The following is a 22,923-nucleotide window of genomic DNA, read 5'->3' on the forward strand; positions in this document are numbered from 1 at the left end:
GCCTTTATTTTTAGGTCAAAGATTTATGTATATAAATATATATGCTCTCTCTTTCCAAAAAATATTAGACTCAGGAACCTCATTACCCCCCAAAGAAAACAGCACCCTCTCCTCCTTCCCATAGGTCCCTTTCTTTACCTGCTTCTTCTGCCTGGGTTAAGGAACTTTCAGCCCCGCCTCCCGGCTCGTCCAAGCTCCGCCTGCCCGGTTCACCTGTGTGCTCAGCCCCTGACGTTACCGTTCGGCTTCAGCGGCCTGCAGGATTCCAGCTCCCGATTGGTCTGTCTGACCACAGCCTGCGCAGCCCACCAATGGCAGCGGCGCTGGGTGGGAGGGTGCCCACATCCAAGATGGCGCCCCCGGGAGCTGGGAGAGGGTGACCGGCAGCGGGGAAGCGGCCTGGGCTGGCCCTGCGATTGCGGGGTCCTGGGGGCATCTCGCTGGGTACCCCCCTGGCCAGCCTACAGGGCCTTCCCCGGGCCGGAGCAATGGCCGCCGAGAACAGCAAGCAGTTTTGGAAGAGGAGCGCCAAGCTACCGGGGAGGTGAGCCTAGGACGCTGAGAAGAGGGGATTGGACCAAACCCTTACAGATCCTAAACCCTAAATCCCGCAGGCCTGGGGCGTCAGCGACCCAAGAAGGCTGGTTTGGGGACCTGGGCGGGGGGAGCTGGGGCTACCTGGTGGCGGGAGGACAGCTGTCAGGCAAAGGAGCGGGCACCGAGCTTTGGAGGTGGCTGGGTGTGGGAGCAGACCCGGGACTGGGGGCGTAGGGCTCTGGAGGGGCTGCCCTCGGCCGGGAGGTGGCCGGAGTTCGGGCATAGGGGACAGTGGAATTGGGTGAATAATCAGTGTCGGTCCTGGGTTTGGAAGGCCATCCCCAGAGCTGCTTTTCACTTTAAACGGAACTCCTTCGTGGGGGGCAGGGGGGGTCTCCACCGCTCACAGGTGGTTGTTTGCACGAGGATGGCCCCTTCCGTTGCTCCCCCAGCTCTGCACGTACGAATTTTTCTCCTGGACTCCCAAAAAAGTTTTGGTGGGAGCGTCTGCGGGGGGACAAGAAAAGTGAGGAAAATTCTTAAGCTCGACCTTACTTTATCTTGAGTTGGCCCTTTCCCGTTAGGAATTATTACAGGGTGACCTAGAATTGAGAATATTTCTTCAGCGTTTCCTAAGGATTTGTTCAACCCCAAGTGACCTCTTCCCCTCTGCCTGGTAATGTACTTCTTGAATTAAACTGTTTAGTAGGAGAACAGACTTCCTAAGTTACTCTCCACTCCCACCATCACCCCCTTTTTGGTATATGTTGAGTCTCTTAGCAGTTGTACATTCGTCAGTCTACTGTTGGTTTATAGTTTAAATTTGTTTGGGCGTAGTCCTGAGGAGTAAAAGGAGTGTATATTACAGTCTTAAATTTAAGATTTCTGACAGCCACAGTCTACTTGATAATGAAATTCATGTTTGGTTGTGCCCCACGTGCTACCCTTCCTTATTGATTAATTCAGGGATAATCCTTTTTTTGTTTTTTTAAATAGCAAGAGAGAAATGAGGGTCAGTGGTTGCTATACAGCAGTCTTATTTTATTTAGGATCCTGTTAGACATTTGGGGATCAGCTTTAAGTAATACAGGGGAATGCAGAAATAGCTTCAGGTTAAAGTGCTGTGGAATCCCAGTGTTAATATTAATGCTAAAGACTTCTATGTTTTTAGATAGGCACCACTTCCTGCCAACTGATTATTTTTCCTTCCTGGTCTAGGGAGCTCTCTGGTCTCGCTAACTGCTGTTCTCTGGGGATTTCCATGGTGCGATCATTAAATTTTGACATCTGACATCTGAAGGTTATAATCAGAACCTATGGGAAAACTGTTAAATCAGGAAGCAGTGTTTGAGATGTGGGACATGGCAAAGTACTTTGTGCCTACTGACTGCTGGTCGTTATTAACAATTTTTGTTTTCATATTTCCTCTTTTGGATTGTAGAAACAGTCATCTTTTTTGCAAAGCACTACTTTTGTGAGATAGGAAGAGCAGTCTTTTCAGCTTCTTCAAGTTTCTGGCTTCCTTTTTCATTTTGAAGAGGAATATACAGGAATAGAAGAGAGAATATTTGAGTTCTGAAAGACTTGGATTATTATGGGACTGTTATCTGTGTGATCAAGGGCAAATGGTTTACTTAATCTTTTTAGGCCTCAGTTTCCTTATCTGTGAAATGAGGATAAAAATACTTTCTTAAAGGTTCCTGTGAGGACTGAATTAAACACCATATTTGTAAAGAACCTAGGACAGTGTTTATTTAGTGCATTATAGTTGCTCGATAAATACTAGTTATTAGTATTACTGTTATTATTAGAGAAAGTAAACATTTAAAAGAATGTTTCTCTGATCCTTACTCCAGTGCTAGGTATTTATTTTCATTGTTTATCTTAAGGCATTAAAGTGTTGCCAGAATTCATAATAGTACCTTGCTTGTTGAAGAGAAACATTGTTCAGCTGTGTGCTTTTAGCAGGGAAGCCCCAGGAGCCCCTGGTTATGGGAGAAAACTAAAGTTCTTTTAGATAGAAAGTGCTTTGATTTAAGGAAAATATTAGGATATTTTCTCAAGAACAGAACTTTTGCATTTGTATTCTTTCAGTCATACTGAAGAAAAACTTTCTCTGGTTGGGGAAATGACACAGATAACTGTGTCTAGGGCCATGGCAACCTAGAAGTGAAACTAGTTTACTCTTTACAAATTGAAAGGTAAAAATTCAGAGAGGGCAGATTACTTTCAGTTTCTTTGATCATGATCCAGCAACCTTAATTACAACAAATAGGAATTTTATGTAGTAAAATAGCCTCAAGTTCAAAATGAATTAAGCATCCTTTTGTAAAATAATAGCTTTATTGAGATAATTCACATATCATAAACATTCACCCTTTTAAAGTGTATAATTCAGTGGTATTCAGTATATTCATCTAGAGTATAAATGGTTTTGTGCAGCCATCACCACTAATTTCAGAACATTTTCATCACCCCGAAAAGAAACCTCATAGCCATTAGTAGTCACTCCCCATCCCTTCCTCCCCCTGGCCCCTGGCAACCACTAATCTTTCTGTTTCTATGGATTTACCTATTCTGAACATTTCATATAAATGGAATAATGTGATATGAGGCCTTTTGTGCCTGGTTTCTTTTATTAAGTGTAGTGTTTTCAAGGCTCATTCATGTTGTGGCATGTATCAGTATTTCATTCCTTTAATGGCTAAATAATATTCCTTGTATGGAAGTACCTCATTTTGTTTATCCATTCATTAGTTGATGGACATTAGGGTTGTTTCCACTTTTTGGCTATTATGAATAATGCTATGAAATTCATGTGCAGGTTTTTGTGTGAAAGTATGTTTTCTATTCTTTTGAGTATATGTAGGAGTGGAATTGCTGGGTCATATGGTAATTTGATGGAATTAAACATCTTTTTTAAGTTCTTTCAGTAATTCATGAGAGCCCCATGTACTTAATACATCAAATGGTCCTTGTGTGGATGCCTAGGAAGACAGGACGTAGTATGTACCATGTGGTTAAGAATACAGACTCTGGAAACTTGAAACTAGTAGATAAATAAGTTCTGGAGAGTTAATGGACAGCATAGTGATTATAGTCAACAACACTGTATTATAAACTTCAAAGTAGCTAAGAGACTAGATGTTAATTGTTCTAACCACAAAGAAGAAATGATAATTATGTGACATGATAGAGGTGTTAGCCAATGTGACAGTGGTAATCATATTGCAGTACAGTCAGCCCTCAGTGTCTGGGGGGGATTGGTCCCAGGACCCACTCAGATACCAAAATCTGCAGATACTCAAGTCCTTTATATGAAATGGCAGTATGGTTGGCCCTCAATATCCGTGGGTTCCACATCCATCCGCAGATTCAACCAACCGTGGATCAAACTTCGGAGGGTGACTGTAAGTGTACTGAACCAACAGAATGTACATCTTAAACTTACACAATGTTATATGTCAATTATATCTCCAAAAAAGGAGAAAAAACAAAAAAGAATGCAAGCTCTGGAACCTGACTGCCTGGTTTCAATTCCCAGCTCTGCCACTTTCTAACTATGTGACCTTGGGCAGTTACTTAACCTCTTTGTGCCTTAGTTTCCTCATCTGTAAAATGGGGACAGACTGTCTACCTTATAAAGCTGTTATGAGGATTAAATGAGATAATGCATAGAAAGTACATAGAAGGTACTCACTAATATTAGCCATTATGAAAATGATAGTTGTGATTACAGTAGCTCCTATTTTTATTTGTTTCTCCTAGTTGCTCTAGTTTCTGAAACTGGAATTGAAAAACTTTGATCAGTGGTGTGTCTGGAGCCCCCAGTGAATCCTGGGTGGAAAAAAACACCACCTATTGTTAATTAGGCAGAGGATTTACGGAGGCACAAAGAAGCCTAATGCAGGGTCTCTGGCTGTCAGGTGTTCGTTAGCGATGAAGAGTATGATTTTGAGCAGTGGTTCTCACACCTTAATGAGTCACCTGGAAGGCTCGTTAAAACACAGATTGCCAGGCCCCACTTCCAGAGTTTCTTTTTTTTTAAATTAATTAATTAATTAATTTTTGGCTGCATTGCGTGTTTGTTCATTGTGGTGCGCAGGCTTCTCATTGCAGTGGCTTCTCTTGTTGCGGAGCACAGGCTCTAGGGACGCGGGCTTCAGTAGCTGTGGCTCAAAGGCTCTAGAGCACAGGCTCAGTAGCTGTGGCTCACGGGCTTAGTTGCTCCGCGGCATGTGGGATCTTCCCAGACCAGTCCTCGAACCCATGTCTCCTGCATTGGCAGACAGATTCTTAACCACTGCGCCACCAGGGAAGCCCACTTCCAGAGTTTCTAATTCAGTAGGTCTGAGGTGGAACCTGAGAAGTTGAGCTTCTAAGAAGTTCCCAAAGGATACCGCTACTGCTAATCTGGGAGCTGCACTTTGAGAACCACTGAGAAAAAGAGCCCTGAATTAGATTGAAAGAAAGCTGATTCCTAGTGCTGGATGCTTTTGCCGTATGGATACTGAACAATTTTTTTTTTTTTTTGGCCACACCAAGAGGCATGTGGAATCTTAGTTCCCCAACCAGGGATCGGACCTGTGCCCCCTGCTGTAGAAGTGCGGAGTCTTAACCACTGGACTGCCAGGGAAGTCCCTGGATACTGAACAATTAATGCATCTCTGTTTTGCTGTCTAATAGCATCTCTCATGTAACACATCCAAGCAGAACTCTTGATTTCCACATCTGCCCACTCCTGCAAAGCTATTCTGTCCATCTCACTTAATGGCCCATTGACCAAGTTCCTCAGACCAAAAATCCTAATGTCTTTCATCCTTCTCTTTATCTTCCTGCCACATCCAATTCATTAGCAAGTCCTGTGTTGGCTTGTCAAAATATATCCTGAATATGAGCTGTTCTCACCACTTCTCCCTCTACTACCAGGATCAGACTGAGTCCTCTCTTGCCTGGACCACTGCTATACCTTCCTAACTGGTCTCCCTGCTGTGAGTGGAGTCGGTGCCCCTAATCCCCGTTGTTCAAGTCAGATGTAGTTAGGAGGCTACTGCAGTTAGTAGAGGGAGAGGTTAAGAGGGCTTGGACTAGGGCAATGGCCATAAAGGACAAGTTCGGGAATATCTACAGGATTTGGTAAATCATTGGATTTGGGGAGTAAGGGAGAAGGAGGTGCCAAAGAGATGTCACCTTCAGGTTTCTGGCTTGGGTGGTCAGGTAAGATTGTGGTGTCCTATCCTCAGAAAAAGCCACATTTTTGGACAATGTACTAACTACTCCATGCTCAGTTTTCTTATCTATGAAATGAGAAGTCTGGATTAAGTGAGCTCTGAGGCTCTTACCAGTTCTGACGTTGAATGTTAAACTTGCCAACTCCAACTCGTGTCACTGGATATTTCTCTTTTGCTCTGTCACTCACAAAAGCATGATTGATAGGTAAGAGTAGATTTGCGGGGGGCGCCAAAAGTGGGTTTTTCTATCTTGTGCTTTTGAAAGCAGTGAATCACTGGCCCCACTGAACATCTGAGTGTCACGAAATTGTAGAATGTTAGAATTCCACCCTAAGAGCACTGCCAGTGAGGAAACTGAGGCCAGAGAGGGAAAGTGACTTGCCCCAAAGGACACTGTCAATTATTATTATTATTTTTTTTTGCGGTACGCGAGCCTCTCACTGTTGTGGCCTCTGCCATTGTGGAGCACAGGCTCCGGACGCGCAGGCTCAGCGGCCATGGCTCACGGGCCCAGCCGCTCCGCGGCATGTGGGATCTTCCCGGACCGGGGCACGAACCCATGTCCCCTGCATCGGCAGGCGGACTCTCAACCACTGCGCCACCAGGGAAGCCCTACACTGTCAATTTCTTGACTCCTGGTCCACACTCTGCTACTGCTTCCCCCTTCCCTCAATCTCTGCTAAGATTTAGACACCGTCTGTCCAAGCACCTCATCCAGTCCAAGGGTGTGGACGCTGCCATTGAAAAGATGCAGATGAGACTTGGAGTAGGAGAGACAAATGTGAGCCAAAGCCTGGCTCATTTCCCACGTTCTTATTTCCAATCCTTCTGGGAAGGGCTTCTCCCTCTTTTTAAGCAAAAGTGTTTATTGTGAAAGTCAAGGAGCTCTTTTAACATTCAGTGAAGTTGAGAAAAGTGTCTAATCACTTGAATTACTTAGGAGCCCATGGATTTTTAACTGAAACTGTCTCTGTCATTTGGTCATTTTTCATAACACTAATGAATCTGATAGTAGACTCGGCGTAATGGTCCCAGCCTATCTGGGCAGGTACATTACAACCTATTCTTAGCTTGGAAATGCTTTATTGATAAAGTCAGTGACTAGAAGATACTGAATTATCCCTGAAACAGCCAGTTCTGGAAGACTTCCATCAAGTGAGTGTGTGACCCTGCATTGATTGCCAGCATGTTTGGCTTTAAATTGGATAGCTCTGTTCCCATGTTTGCTTTAGCTCCTCTGTCAGTGCTGAACAAACACCTGTTGATTTTTTCCTGCCAAGCTTTTTGCACCGTTCCGACTACGTGAACCAGCTATGCCAATACATCCTTTGGCATTGGTTTATTGAAGAGAACAATGGAGGTTGACCGAGATTTTTGCTTCATTTTGTCTTCGTTGTAGCACAGCCCATGGCATTCTTTTCTCTGTGTGTGCAGTGTGATTTCTCTGAGAGGCAGTGTGATTGCCTCTTGTTTTTAGGTCTAACTAAACAGAAGTCAGCTTAAACAGAGGCCTGGGTTTCATATAGTCCCAGCCTTGACTCACTAAGGATTGTTAAGTGCCTGCTGGTGTGTGTCATGCTCTGCCAGGTGGTGAGGGGACTACAGAAAAAGACATGGTGCCACCACTGCTCAGTAGAAGCTGAAAAACTCCTTGGCAGCACAGCTTCCCCTGGTGAGGATGCTGCATATTACTGCCTTTCCAATTTTTCCACTGAACATATGTTACTTTTGTAATCAGAAAAACTTAAAAGCAGAGCTGGGTAAGAACACATTGTTGAGTGAGAAAAGCAAGATGTAGACCGATATGTACATGCAGTCTTTTATGTAAAGTTTTAAAACATAAAAAAGATATTATACGTTGTTTATGGATACATGAATATATGTAAAAGTACAAAAGCAGATGGGAAGGATTTTGTACCCACTTCAGGATAGTGGTTATCTCTTGCGGAGGCAGGGTAATGGGCTGGGGACTGCAATTGGGACTTCAGAAGTCTCTCTAATGCTTTAGTTTCTTAAAAACAGAAATGTGAAAAGTGTTAATATTTGTTAAGTCAGAGTGATGGGTTCATGGATGTTATATCTTTCTCTGTACTTTTCTTTGTGTTTGAAAATGTGAATGAAATGCCTTTTACATTTGTGGTAGAGCAACTGTTTTTTAAATTTGTGTTGGAGAAATCAGCCAGCCAGCCATGAAATTAAGTAGTATTTAAAGTAGCATTTATGATTTAGCGTCAAAGTAAGTCATAAATACAGTATGATGTCATTTATATAAAGTCTTTAAAACATGCAAAGCAACACTATATATTGTTTAGGGATACATACATAGAAAATGTAAAAACAAAAATCAGGGTGAAAAATACCAGATTCAATAAAATGGTTTCCGGGGAAGGGAGGAAGGGTTGTGCTGGGGTTTCAACTCCATAATGTCTTATTTCTTTTCTTTTTTTTGGCTGTGCCACGCAGCATGTGGGATCTTAGTTCCCTGACCAGGGATCAAACCCACATCCCCTGCATTGGAAGCGCAGAGTCTTAACCACTGAACCTCCAGGGAAGTCCAATAATGTCTTATTTCTTATGTAGGTGTTAAGCACCTACCTGGGTGTACCCTATATTATGATCTAAATCTAGTTTATTTTTTAAAATAGCTTATTTTTTTTAAAGCAATATAAGCCCTGATGTCTGCATTTTAGGGAATCAGAGAAGGAATGGGTTAGTGGATGCTCAGAGAAGGTCTCATGGGGCAGTGGGTGTAGAATTTGAAGGAATTTTTTAGGATGGATAAGATTTTGAGAATGAAGTAAGCAGAAGAGCCCAGTTTAGTACTTAAGGTGTTTTTGGAAGGTGGAGTGGAGACCAGCCTGCTCTAGAGTTGAGTTTGGGTTTGGGAGGAGTGGATGGTACAGGTTGATAGGTGAATTATACATGCCAGGAGATTGAGCACCTTAATCACCAGGCTCTTTCCGTCTGTCTTCATTTAGTCTCTGGGATCATCTGGGCTTCTCTTCCTTTTTCTAACTTCTTGCTTCTCCTTTTTGAGATTCAGTAAACTGATAAATTATACAAAGTGTTCCTGGTACAGATACATCATGGTTTAGTTCAAGAATATGTTAACAAGTTCAATTTATGCTCTGATACCTTTGCTGATGAAGTGCATCATTTATCTTGGCCTTTCTGGCTGTGCCAGCTGACATCTTTTTTTTTTTTTTTTTTTTTTTTTTTTTTTCCCGTACGCGGGCCTCTCACTGTTGTGGCCTCTCCCGTTGCGGAGCACAGGCTCCGGATGCGCAGGCTCAGCGGCCATGGCTCACGGGCCCAGCCGCTCCGCGGCATATGGGATCCTCCCAGACCGGGGCACGAACCCGTATCCCCTGCATCGGCAGGCGGACTCTCAACCACTGCGCCACCAGGGAGGCCCAGCTGACATCTTTAAAAAATAGCCTACCATGATTTTAAGATCCCTTTCATGGATGGTAATTGATGGCCTTTGGTCTTTAAACCTGCACCATTAGGATTGTTTTTTTTCTCCATGGATGACTGGCAGGTGGTAATACTCATTTGTGGAGAGAACCTAAGGATTCTCTCATATTTTTGTACTCAGTCACCCAACCCAACTTACCCATTGAGATCTTCCTGCAAAGTTTATTCTCTGATCTTTATATTTTACTAATATAGAAGCTTATGGACTTGGAGAGTTCAGGTGTACTCAGAGTATTTGCAAACATTAAAGTAGAAATCAGTGGCCCTTTGGGTTTTCTAGTTTGTTTGTGCTTTTTGTTTTGTCTAAGCCTTCTCTCTCTAAGCCAAACTTTCCTGTATTCTTTAATCCCTCGTATTTTCTCTCTTCCTTTCCTCTGCCAAGGAAACTCTATAAATACATTCAAGTAGTACTGTTTGTATTTCTGTGGTCCTACATGTGATGGTTAATTTACAAATTACTTAACCTTCCAGAGAAGTTTAGGGAGTAGGGATTCTTACAACTAAAAAGGTCAGGGACATAGTCATAACTAAAGATTGTACACAAGAATATTCCCTTTGGGGAACCTCTTGCACTGTTGGTGGGAATGTAAATTGATACAGCCACTGTGGAAAACAGTATGGAGGTTCCTTAAAAAACTAAAAATAGAACTACCATACAACCCAGCAATCCCACTACTGGGCATATACCCTGAGAAAACCATAATTCAAAGAGAGTCGTGTACCACAATGTTCATTGCGGCTCTATTTACAATAGCCAGGACATGGAAGCAACCTAAGTGTCCATCGACAGATGAATGGATAAAGAAGATGTTGCACATATATACAATGGAATATTACTAAGCCATAAAAGGAAACAAAATTGAGTTATTTGTACTGAGGTGGATGGACCTAGAGTCTGTCGTACAGAGTGAAGTTAGAGAAAAACAAATACCACGTGCTAACACAATACAGACACAGATGTAGGGAATGGACTTGAGGACATGGGGAGGGGGAAGGGTAAGCTGGGAGGAAGTGAGAGAGTGGCGTGGATTTAAACATACTACCAAATGTAAAATAGATAGCTAGTGGGAAGCAGCCGCATAGCACAGGGAGATCAGCTCCATGCTGTGTGACCACTAGAGGGGTGGGACGGGAGAGTGGGAGGGAGACACAAGAGGGAGGAGATATGGGGTTATATGTATATGTATAGCTGATTCACTTTGTTATACAGCAGAAACTAACACACCATTGTAAAGCAGTTATACTCCAATGAAGATGTTTAAAAAAAAAAAGAATATTCCCTTTGGAATCTTAGTAGAAATCAATGTGAATTGGCTACATTTTTATTTAAAAGCAACTTTAGGATCACATCTGTTATGTCAAGGTAGGTACTTGGTAAACTTGTTCTATTTTCTAAATGTTGGGTGAGGAATAAGTTACAAAAATTGGAAGGAGGAAGAAAACCAACATTTCTTAAGCACTGAGTGTGTGCCAGGCAGCGTTCACCTCACTACTTGCTAGCGTTACTACCTGCAGAAATTGTGCTGAAGGGCTTTTTACACATTATCCCGTTTAAACCTCCCAACCCTCTTAAGATTGCTTAATTTATTTCTTAAAAAGGTGATAATGTACACAATACTAATTCAGAAAGGTACAAAAAGGTTTGCACTGAAAACTAGGTCTCTGTCACAGGGCCCTCCAGTCATCAGTTCCACTTCCATACCACTGCTACTGGTGTCTTACGTGTTCTTTCAGAGATACTCTATAAATACATAGACATAATCGTATATAATTATGTGGATATATTTTATTTTAAAGGTTTTTACAAAAATGGAGGTATTATGCATATATTCTGCATCTTTTTTCTTTAAAATAAATTTATTTATTTATTTTTGGCTGTATTGAGTCTTCGTTGCTGCATGCAGGCTTTCTGTAGCTGCGGAGAGCGAGGGCTACTCTTCATTGTGGTGCGCGGGCTTCTCATTGCAGTGGCTTATCTTGTTGTGGAGCACGGGCTCTAGGGTGCACGAGCTTCAGTAGTTGTGGCACATGGGCTCAGTAGTTGTGGCTCACAGGCTCTAGAGCACAGGCTCAGTAGTTGTAGCGCACGGGCTTAGTTGCTTTGCGGCATGTGGGATCTTCCCGGACCAGGGTTCCGACCCACGTCCCCTGCATTGGCAGGCGGATTCTCAACCACTGCACCACCAGGGAAGAGCCCTCTGCATCTTTTTTCAACGAATGTTTCATGTCAGTGGATATAGAACTGCCTAATTCTTTTTAACAGATGTACTGTAATTTATTTAACCAGCCCCATTGATAATACTCCTTTTTCTTTTAATAGGCAAGTTCAGCCCATTTATATTTATTGGAAAGACTGATATATTTGGTTTTAGTTCTATTTTTAATATTTTCTTTAAAAAAATCTTTCACTATCAGGACAGTACTTGCTTTGGGAGGTAGGTGTGCGTGTGTATATTCTGATGATTTGAAAGGTTTATCTTTTTATTCTAGTGATTGCGTATAACTTTTTACCATATTTCTTCAGACAGTATCTATTGACTCCCTGCCATGAGTAATGATGAAATTAGTAGTTATATTTCCTGCCTCCTCCTCACTTGCTTTTAGTTGATTATATTATTTTTCTTAGTTTTATTTTATATCTTGAAACCTACTTATACCTATATTACTTGAGCTATCAGCTTTAAATATCTTTTGAGCCTTGTCAGTAAAAGATGAGGAAATCAGTCTACTTATTTCAATCTACTTTTTCCTCCATCCCACTTTAACATTTGCCAATTACATTATTTTTACATTCTCTTCTGCAACCATAAAGCCTCAAATTTAAGACTCAAGCTTAAGGTAAAATCAATTAAGTGCTCTCCATCAGTCCTTTTGCCATAGTTTCTCCATTTATTTCATTATTAATAGAAGTTTTTCCTCTCGTAGTTTCTTCAGGAAGGAGTCAGGGAGACCATATTCCCTGAGTTCTTATATATTGAAACACGTTTTTCTGTCACCATTGTACTTAACAGTTTGGCTTGATAAACAATTATTTTCAGGTCACTCTTTTTTTCTTTTTTTTTTTTAAACTGTGAACTACTACAGAAAAGTACATGAAACAATTGTTTGGTATAATACTTGATAAATAATCTCAAAGTGAACACCCCAGAATCCCCCTGTGTCTGTTCTCTCTCACACCTCCTTCCTTCCCCTCAGTGATAACCACGTCCTTTTATGTTAATCACTCCTTGCTTTCTTTATAGTGTTACTACTATGGATGCATCCCTAAACAACAGAAATCATTTTTGTCAGTTTCTGAAGTGTATATATATAGAATTATACAGTATCTACTCTTTTATTCTTTGCTTTTTTGCTCAACACGACATTTGTAAGATCCATTCACGTTACTTTCAGCCTTACTCCATTTATTTACATTGCTGTAAAGTATTCTATTATGTGAACACATGACAGTTTATTTCTTTGTTGATAGACACTTGGGTTATTTCTAGTTTGGGGCTAAAAGGATCCATAATGCTATGGACACTTTTATATGTATCTCTTGATACACATATCTATATATTTCTCTAAAGATATATATTTGGGAGTGAAAATACTGGGTCTTAGGGTATGCATATTTTGTTCTTCCTAGACACAGCCAAACTTTTTTGAAGTGGTCGTAGCTCTTTATACCCCTACCAGCAGTGTGTGAGAGTCCCGTGGGTCACTCTACTCTTGATTTGTGGTGTTGCTTCACTGTCTTGTAGTCCAAGTGGTCCTTTGGGGTAGGTGATATTCCAATTTTATAGATGAGAAAGCATATTCAAAGTGGTCAGGTAATTTAATGCAAGTTTATAGAGGTAGTAGATGCCACAACTGGCATTTGAACTCTGTTCTCTCCAACTCTAAAGCCTTTCCATGCTGCCTTCTTTACAGATAGAACTTCCTGACAATCAGTTACGTAGGGCGCTGAAACCTCACCATGGAAGATGAACATTTTTTTTTTTAAAGAGTAGGGTGCTATCCTTTGGCTTGGGTATAGTTGTTCTCGGAGGCAACCTGGGTCTCAAAGTCCCTTCCAATGTTGTGATTCAGGTGGTACTCACCCAACGTATTTACTTTCCTGACAACTTGCTTCTTCCTTTTTTCCTTGCTTTTAGCATCCAGCCCGTGTATGGAGCACAGCACCCTCCTTTGGACCCTCGGCTCACCAAAAAGTAAGTCAAGATATTTTTCCTTTCATGCATGTACTTCTCCTAAAACCCCGGAACCCTCCCTTACTTTGTTGAAATGACAATTTCCACTTGGACCTTTTCTAGCATCTCCTCTGCTTTATTTTGGATCAGAAGATGAGCAATCTTCTTACCTCTAAGCAGTCCATTACTAAGTGGAAAATTAACTTATATCAAAGATTTTTTTCTTATATTGGAAGCTGGTATATGTAGGAGTTTAGTGTTGGATTCTCTGTTCTGTGAGAAGGTCTTTATTGATTAAATATTGTCCTGAAATTGAATGATTGATGACCTTCTTCTGGTTTCTGGGGCCCATTGCTTCTGAATATATATATAGGTCTGCCCTCTTCCTTGTTCTCTGAGAATTGAGGCAAATAGAAATAAACAAAACAAAAATAAACAGAACTGTGGGGCTGGCAGTTTTCAGGTCCTCTTTCTCTTTGACACACTCAAGGAAACCCAGCCAGACAATGGAGTTAAAAGCTCCCTGGAGACTATTTCTTTTTTTCTTTTTTTTTTTAATCCCACCCCACCCCACCCCACCCCACCCCCTGTCCTGAAGGCTATTTCTTCTAGTAAAATTCTAGTAAATTATTTTCTAACACAACAGAGACCCTAGTTAAATCCAAGATGTGTGGGTGTGTATTTGTACCCCCAATTATCGCTTTATCACATCTTTCTCTCATAGGCCATCATTCAGCCACAATAAATTTAAATGAGGAGATGGGTCATCTTCTCGCATGTTCTAAGAACTTTTGCCTCTATCTTTGAGCAGGCTTAATCTTAGAGACTTATTTCTAGGAAAGTTGTTGCTTGTAGTGAAAGCTGAATGATTTGAGAGGTACAGGAGACCTAGGTTCTCATCCTTCAGGTGCCTGTGTGATAATATCTACCCTTTCTTTCTTCATAGTCAAGGGGGAAGTAAAGATAATGTACATTAAAATATTTTGAATACCTAGAAAAATACCTTATCAAATACGCATCATCAATATTTTAATATTCTTTTAATAACTTAATGTGTGGTGAACTTTCTATAATTCTACCAAGTCATTCTTTTTGCAATTTGGCCAATGTGTAGAAGGTACAGTCTTCTGAATTACTATAGAGGCATGACTGCTGTTCATTTCTGTAAAATGCAGAAGTTTTATATCAGGAACCGCTAGAGTGTAAGCTCTCTGTTCACCACTGTACCCTTAGCACCTAGACCAGCAGGTTGCACATAATAGGCACTGAGTAAATATTTAGGGAATGAAGGAATGAAGTCCCTGCATTTACTTAGACAATGGGTTTTTCTTTAACGTTTCTTAGTATGTACCTTGTATTAGATCTTCTTAAAGGGAAACATGTTTTCTGTGGTATTTTTGTGATATTTTCATTAAGTATAATGAATTTTATTTCCTCGTTTTTATCATCCGTGGACTCTCTGGTCTGTTGGCCAGTGTAACAGGCACTGTTAATTACCTTCCCAACAGTCTTCCCTGCACCTGCTTCTTCCTTGCTCAGGAACCACAGTTCTATTCAGTTCTTGAGCAGGTGACAGTGTACTTAGAGTAGGTATCTGGTTTAGTTTAAGCCTTTTATAATAATTCCTTGGTAATACCAGTGACTGGTCTATGATGGGCTCATCTCATTGGTTCTGGCCAATGAGATGTAAAAGAAAGTCTCCTGAAGGAGGGTTCTTGGAAGGATTTTCTTTTTTTGACCAGAGAGAGATCATTTTGTGAAGAAAGCTGCATTTTGCCTCCACTCACATTTCCTGCTTTTCAATGCGTTAGTGTGAAAATGAGATGCAAGGGACTTCCCTGGTGGTGCAGTGATTAAGAATCCGCCTGCCAATGCCGGGGACACAGGTTCGAGCCCTGGTCTGGGAAGATCCCACATGCCGCGGAGCAACTAAGCCCGTGCGCCACAACTACTGAGCCTGCGCTCTAGAGCCCACGAGCCACACTGCTGAACCTGCATGCCACAACTACTGAAGCCCATGCGCCTAGAGCCCATGCTCCTCAACAAGAGAAGCCACCACAATCAGAAGCCCGCACGCTGCAACAAAGAGTAGCCCCTGCTTGCCACAACTAGAGAAAGCCCACGCACAGCAACGAAAGCCAAACGCAGCCAAAAATAAACAAATAAATAAATTTTTAAAAAAAGAAAGAAAGTGAGATGTGAAGAACTGTAACAGTTAACTTGTACCCTGAGGGAAAGACAAGAGAATTGCAGAGACACCAGCTCAGTGCCCTGACATCATGGTCTTTACAACTTAAGCGTCATAGTTGAGTATTCTGTTCCTTGTAGTCAGTTCTGTTCGCAGCCAGGATTTGTTGATTGGTAATAGATCCATTACAGCATAATTTATAATGGCCTTTGATAAACACATGGCTAATGTAAAATCTGCCATCCACCTGTATATAAGGCAGTGGGATATACTATCCTATTTTATGTTTGGGTCAGAGTCACCATACCTTCTCTGCATCTGTCATCAACTGAGTTTTCCCTGATTCTGTATTTAGGTCAGGTCTTGAGGAATATCACCATGTCCCAAACTGCCAAGGCAAACTTTATATACTCTTGTTTTTCCCACCGATTTTAAATTTATTTTTATGTTCATTTTTTGGCTGCGCCGCAGCATGCGGGATATTAGTTCCCTGACCAGGGATCAAACCCGCGCCCCCTGCAGTGGAAGTGTGGAGTCTTAACCACTGGACCACCGGGGAAGTCCCTTTTCCCCACCTATTGATGATATAAAACCATGAATGTTTCCACTGGTCATTCAGCAGTTTGTATTCATACTTTCGGTAGAAGTAGTTATTTAGTCTGCAATTTGGGAGGAATATATAATTGTCACTGAATAAATTGCATCCCTTTTTTGTGCATGTGGTGGTTTGGTATTACCACTCTACAATCTGGGACAACATCTAGGTCTGCACTGGACCATTTTACAATTCCAGATTGTTACAATAAAACATTTATTGCCCTTATTTGAGTACCTTTGTTTGGGACATTTTTATTACTTTCTCCGCTACCTGATTACCGTTCCACTTCAGGCTACCATTAATTACTGTGTGGTTAATCCTCATCACAGCAGAAGCCTTTACATTGGGTCTTCAATCATCTAAACTGCACGAGCACAGCAAGTCATTACCCGTCTGTGTATATTGACTTCCATTTGCCAAATTATTACCATTAGTGATAATATTGCCAGCAATAATTTTTATAGCTCAGATAAAACTAGTCTTACTGCAGAGCGGCCCCATTGGCCACTTGATGGTATGATAAACTTCTAAATTTATTGTTTTCTGAATTGATATCCTAGTTCTGAGTTATAAATCTAGTTCATGTGAAGCCACACTAGTCATTGATATGACTGGATTTAGCAAATTCCCCACTTGCTTCACACCCCTTTACCAGTGTCAAACGTTATTTTTCTAAATAGATTTGTGTTGTATTTCTATTAAGTGAACAGCCGTCTCAGTAAAACAACATAGTATTAATCAAATCACAGAATGGTTGATCTTTTGTTTCCTAACCCATATAACAAACAAACTATAATTTGGCATACAGATGTAAGGAGGTATGGTGAAGGTGTCTATGCGAGGCCAGGTTGGTTGTAACTTTGATATGGTTCTGTTTAAGTAATTTTGGTTAAACTTCAAGCCACACTGTGGCATTATTGTGCCTCAGGTTAGTTATAGATTAGTTTGGACCATGTTAAAATTAGGCAGCCTGTAAGCCAGAGGCACCCCCAGCTAGAATTATCTGAATTAATATTTTACTGACACTCACCATGGCCCATCTCTTGGTGTGTTATTTTTTTTGTTGTTTGTTTGTTTTTAAAATTTATTTATTATTATTTTCGGCTGCATTGGGTCTTCGTTGCTGCGTGCGGACTTTCTCCAGTTGTAGCGAGGGGGGCTACTCCTCGTTGCGGTGCACGGGCTTCTCATTACCGTGGCTTCTCTTGCTGCGGAGCACGGACTCTAGAGCGCAGGCTCAGTAGTTGTGGCTTGCTGGCTTAGTTGCTCCGCGGCGTGTGGGATCTTCTTGGACCAGGGCTTGAACCCATGTCCCCTGCACTGGCAGGCAGATCCTTAACCACTGTGCCACCAGGGAAGTCCCTGGTGCAGTGTTTTGATCCACTCCAGGGTGTGCAAATGCTTCACCCAATGTTAGACTAATAGCATCTAGTCAATTCTTTGACCTGAGTTAAAATTCAGCTTCTTTTTTTTTTTTTTTTTTTTTTTTTTGCTGTACGCGGGCCTCTCACTGCTGTGGCCTCTCCCGTTGCGGAGCACAGGCTCCGGACGCACAGGCTCAGCGGCCATGGCTCACGGGCCCAGCCGCTCCGCGGCATATGGGATCCTCCCAGACCGGGGCACGAACCCGTATCCCCTGCATCGGCAGGCGGACTCTCAACCACTGCGCCACCAGGGAGGCCCAAATTCAGCTTCTTGATTCATGGTTTATTTAAAGAATTCTTAAGACATCAAGAGGGTGTTTAAGAAACATCAACCAAGGGAAAAAAAAATAACCTTGGCATCCAAAGTACTCTTTATCACTCCATTGGAATCGTTCTGTGCAATCTTGAGGTACACATGGTCTCTAAGGAGGAAAACAATAACAATAGCCACATACTCCTATGCAGCATTTTTTTGATGGCAGATCTTTCTTACACATCCGCCTATTTGTTCTTGACAGTGAACCCACTGAGGTGAGTACTGCAGGTTGTGGATCCTGGATCCCCTTTCACAGAGGAGAAGCATAGTGATGAATACAGAACATATAGCCTCAAGAGGTCTGCAGAGAAGTAATTTGCCTCTGGCTCATGGATTTTTTTTTTTTTTTTAATATTTCCAGATGCTTTTTTTTAAAAAAAATCTTTATTGGGGTATAATTGCTTTACTGGCTCATGGATTTTGTTTGTTTTTGTTTATGCGGTACGCGGGCCTCTCACTGTTGTGGCCTCTCCCTTTGCGGAGCACAGGCTCCGGACGCGCAGGCTCAGCGGCCTTGGCTCATGGGCCTAGCTGCTCCATGGCATGTGGGATCTTCCCGGACTGGGGCACGAACCCGTGTCCCCTGCATCGGCAGGCGGACTCTCAACCACTGTGCCACCAGGGAAGCCCTCCTTCACGTTTGAACTGTTACTTCTTGTAATCTTATGTTATCTCCTGCATCCTGAGTGATAGAATGATATATTTTCCTTTACTCTGTGTGAGACTAGTGTTTGAAAATATGCCTCAGGGATATCTTTTTTGGTGTTAATAATAGGGACTCTCTGATGAGCTGTATGAGTTACGAGTCTGTATTTATCAATGTTAGGAACAATTATCTTTCAGAATAATTGTTGGACGTATCTAGGGAGATGGGATGGGTATTAGACCACCCACCTCTACCCAAAGGGATGAAACATCTCTCGGAAATGGGGGAACTTCAGCTCTTCCAGAAGAGCCTTGTTTTTAGTCTAGAGTTGCCCTGCCTTGCTGAGGGAAACAGTGAGGCATTTTAATGATGTTTTTACCCCTCACATTCCAGTCCTCAGGGATGCTAATTAAGACTGAATTAGAAATGTCCCAACTACCTAGTCCCCTGGAACCAGAAAAAGGGCCCCCAGACCTTAAGGGGTTCACAGAGAGGAAAAGTTCAGGGGGATTTCCCTGGCAGTACAGTGGTTAAGACTCCACACTTCCACTGCAGGGGGCACGGGCTCGATCCCTGGTCAGGGAACTAAGATCCTGCAATCCGCATGGTGCAGCCAAAAAAAAAAAAAGAAGAGGAAAAGTGCAGGAAAGTAGGAAAGGTCTACATCAGCGGTCCCCAATCTTTTTGGCACCAGGGACTGGTTTCATGGAAGACAGTTTTTCCATGGACTGGGGGGTGGCGTGGGGAGATGGTTTCGGGATGATTCAAGTGCATTACATTTATTGTGCACTTTATTTCTATTATTCAGTCATGTACTGTCTCCACGATTTTTTTTGCTGTATTCTACGCTATTATTTATTAAATACATTTGAAAAACTAAACTCGTATATACTCAGTTAATTTATTTTTAAAATAAACCTTATTAATTCCCTAAGTGGAAAACCAGTATCATTTGCCAAAAATAGAAAGTAACCTTAAAAATAAATACAGTGAAACACAAAACAATCTTATTAATTAACTTCTAAGCCAGATTCTGTTCTTACAAAATGTTGATCCTGAGACTGCCCTCACTTTGTTAAAAAATAGTCGTAAAGACAGGGTGGCAGCAAACTCAGATCTCTCCTCAAGGGCAGCAGGACTTTAACAGAATAAAAAGGGAACAACTTGTTCATTTTGGAACTCAGTGTTTCATAATACATGTGGGCTACTTAAAATTGTCTCTTGTTCTACCAGTAGTTGATGTCCTGCTTTAAAAAATAGTTTAGGTTATGTTGTCATAACAGATTAACTCTGAAATCTCAGTGGATTGACACAACAAAGGCTTATTTCTCACTCACCCCACCTGTCCAGAGTAGAGGCAGGTGGGTGTGGAAGGCAGGCTCCGCTCCACGTGGTCACTCTGTTATCCAGGCTGAGGGAGGCGCCACCATCTGGAGTTGTCATGATAGAAGAAAGCTTACAGAGAACTCACACCTGTTCTTTTATACTTTGGCTCCGAAGGAACTGCCTCACTTCTCTCCTTAGCCCATTGGCCAGAACTAGTCATATAGCGTCACCTAAGTGCAGGGAGGCTGGAAAGTATAGAGGAGCACATGGAATATTTGGAGAGCGTTGCTGTCCTTGTTTTGTCTGGCTCTGCAGCATAGAGGTGGTCTGGATGCATCAGATGAGGAATGGAAATGGATATTTTTTTGTTTGAAGAAGGTAATGATTGTGCATGGGATAGTTTATAATACTATTAATATTATATTAAGCAAGTGAAGATGGTCAGATGTGTCAGATCATTCCTTTGTAACGGTGTCTCCTTTCTTAAAGCTTCATTAAAGAGCGGTCAAAAGTCAGCACGGTTCCTCTGAAGAATAAGAAGGCCTCCAGTTTTCATGAGTTTGCCCGGAACACCAGTGATGCTTGGGACATTGGCGACGATGAGGAAGAGGACTTTTCCTCCCCTTCTTTCCAAACTCTGAACTCAAAAGTTGCTTTGGCAACTGCTGCCCAAGTGCTAGAAAACCATAGCAAGCTGAGGGTGAAACCAGAACGGTCCCAGTCAACAACATCCGATGTTCCTGCCAGCTACAAGGTCATAAAGTCCAGCAGTGACGCCCAGCTGTCCAGAAATTCCAGTAAGTCTGTCCAGCTCCCATCCTTAGGCTCAGCCTCTTCAGCAGAGTGCACTTTAAATAAAAACAGTTTTTTTTAGGGCCTCTCTCAGATCTCCCACTGGATGATAAATAGGCGAGCTCAAGCCTGAGGGACATCAGTGAGCCTAACTGGTCCTGAGCTGTACTTACTCCTCCCACCTGGATGGCTGCCTGGCCCTGGGACCCGGGGTTTCACTTCCTGACACTCGAGTGTTGCCTGCCATTCTCTTCTTCCTTTACCTGTGGTGGGGTCCAAAACTTCTGTGGTTTGGTTGCTTCATATTGCTTTAGGCCTGGTCAGGTTGAAGACTATTGACTATATGTAGTTACAGTTGTTAGTGGCTGAATTTCACCAATGTTTGGCACTGTTGGTTGACCTCCTCAGCTGTGGGGAACAGCCACCAGCATAGGTTGTCTTTTTCCTGTTCCTGAGCGACGGAGTCCCTGTGTCACGGCTCCCTGCCCGCCAGGTTGGGTGGGGCGGGAGGAGATACCCTTTCTTTTCAGGAAACTGGCAGCAGTAACTGGTTGAGATGATGGTGGTTTTATCAGATGTTTGGGGATGCTCGGTGTGCTCTTTTAAGTATCCATTGCTGTATTTAGTGTTGCCCTGAAGGGTTTTATGGAAGCCAGTTATTCTGAGCTGGAGGGGGAAGTGCCCTCAAGCTAGTGAAAGTTAAAACAGCTGACTGGTAAAGGATGAAAAGAAAGTAGAATGTCAGAGCCCTGGCGCGTGTCCTGGCTCATGTTCTAAGAGAACTTCTTTTACAGTTTCAGACTAAGGTTGTGGTCAGGAAATTAGGCTGAAAGGCCTTTAAAATCATTCCATAGTCACTTTCTGTTGCTGATTCGGGCCCCAGCTCGAACCTTCAATGACGTGCCCAGGACAGGCATTCAGTGTCCATTGACCGGGTGGCCACAGCTACAGGCTGTGGAAAGTGTCTTCACACGTGATTGAGGGTCTCCACAGGGTCCCAGTGTGAGGGAAGGCCCCACCACAATCCCTAATGAGTTGCCCTTGTGCAGCCAGGACTGCCCAGAGCATTCCTGTTATGAGGTTCCCTCCTGGGAGCATCTGTCTGTCAGTCACTGATTCCGAAAGTGCACACTGGTCTGAGCTCTTCAGCGTGTGGTCTGCGTTTTCTAGGCCCTGTGTTACACTAGGCATCCAAGCCAAGTACTCCATGGCAGTTGTTTCTGTAAACCTTCTTGTCATGCTGGTTGATGAATATTCACTGTTTTATTCTTGTTGTGACTACTACTTTTTAAGGCCCTAATATGTAAAGAATACGAAACAGTCATGAAAGGACAGTCAGAATTTAAAACTGAGTTTCATTTGGGGTAGTAAAATAAATAAGGCTTTTGGAGTTAGGCAGACCTAAGGTGGTATCTCAGCTCTCTCTTGCAAATTACTTAACCTCTCTGAGCTACAGTTTCCTAATCTCTAAAATAGTGATAAATTCCTACCATATGTTGGAAGCATCAAATGAGAGGTCATATGTAACTGTGACCAGCACAGTGCCTTAATAAGCATTCAATAAATGTTAGTCCTATACTGCTCATTTCTCCTACCTACCATCTAGTTTAGAAGTGTCTAGAACTGGACACAGAGTTCAGCTTGAGTCTGTGTTCCTGTTATTTCAATTAGAGAAATGTGATTGGCTGGTGAGAAATATGGGAGCACAGAGGAACCTGCCTTAGGCCAGAGCCTCTCACATGTGTGCAGAGCACAACTAGTGGGCCAAGAACAGGTGAGAGTTGTGCCAGAGGTATTGACCCTCTCAGCCCTTGGGGCAGCTGGCTAGGGCTGGGGCTTTGGGAGAGCAGCCACTTCTGTGGAAAAGGAAGGCAAACACTGCCTTTGACTGCGTTGCCCCAAAACTTGCTATTAGACCCCAAGAAAAGTTCCAGGCTGGGGTAGAAAGAAAACAATTGATTTTCCTCTGAAGTCACAAAAAAAGTTGTCACATTTGCTACCGCAGCCGGAGTCTCTGTTTGCACATAAGGTGCCTTGGTATGTATGATAAAAACGCAGCCCTTCCCCTGGGCGGTTGAATGGAGCGCAGCTGGGTTTCCATCCCCTGGCTGCTCCACACCGAGCACCTTCAGGCAGCACACAAACCATGAAGCCGCAGCTCTGGTGGAGGAGACCAGTGCTCAACAGTCAGGTTTAAGGTTTCTCAGAATCTGTGC

The 22,923-nt window shown here is 42.5% G+C and overlaps 1 protein-coding gene across 1 annotated transcript in view; it reads left to right on the plus strand.

Moving 5' to 3' along the window:
- Positions 1-343: 343 nt before the first annotated feature.
- The window catches only part of TBC1D22B (TBC1 domain family member 22B), a 64,423-nt gene continuing 41,843 nt past the window's right edge, over positions 344-22,923 (plus strand). The window contains exons 1-3 of the mRNA XM_082638829.1: positions 344-544; positions 13,382-13,438; positions 20,405-20,712. Of these exons, the coding sequence (XP_082494955.1) occupies positions 489-544; positions 13,382-13,438; positions 20,405-20,712 (421 nt within the window). The 5' untranslated portion in view covers positions 344-488. The remainder of the gene's footprint in view (positions 545-13,381; positions 13,439-20,404; positions 20,713-22,923) is intronic.

This window comes from Mesoplodon mirus (assembly GCF_964341445.2).
Source record: "Mesoplodon mirus genome assembly, chromosome: 12".
Lineage (NCBI taxonomy): Eukaryota > Metazoa > Chordata > Mammalia > Artiodactyla > Ziphiidae > Mesoplodon > Mesoplodon mirus.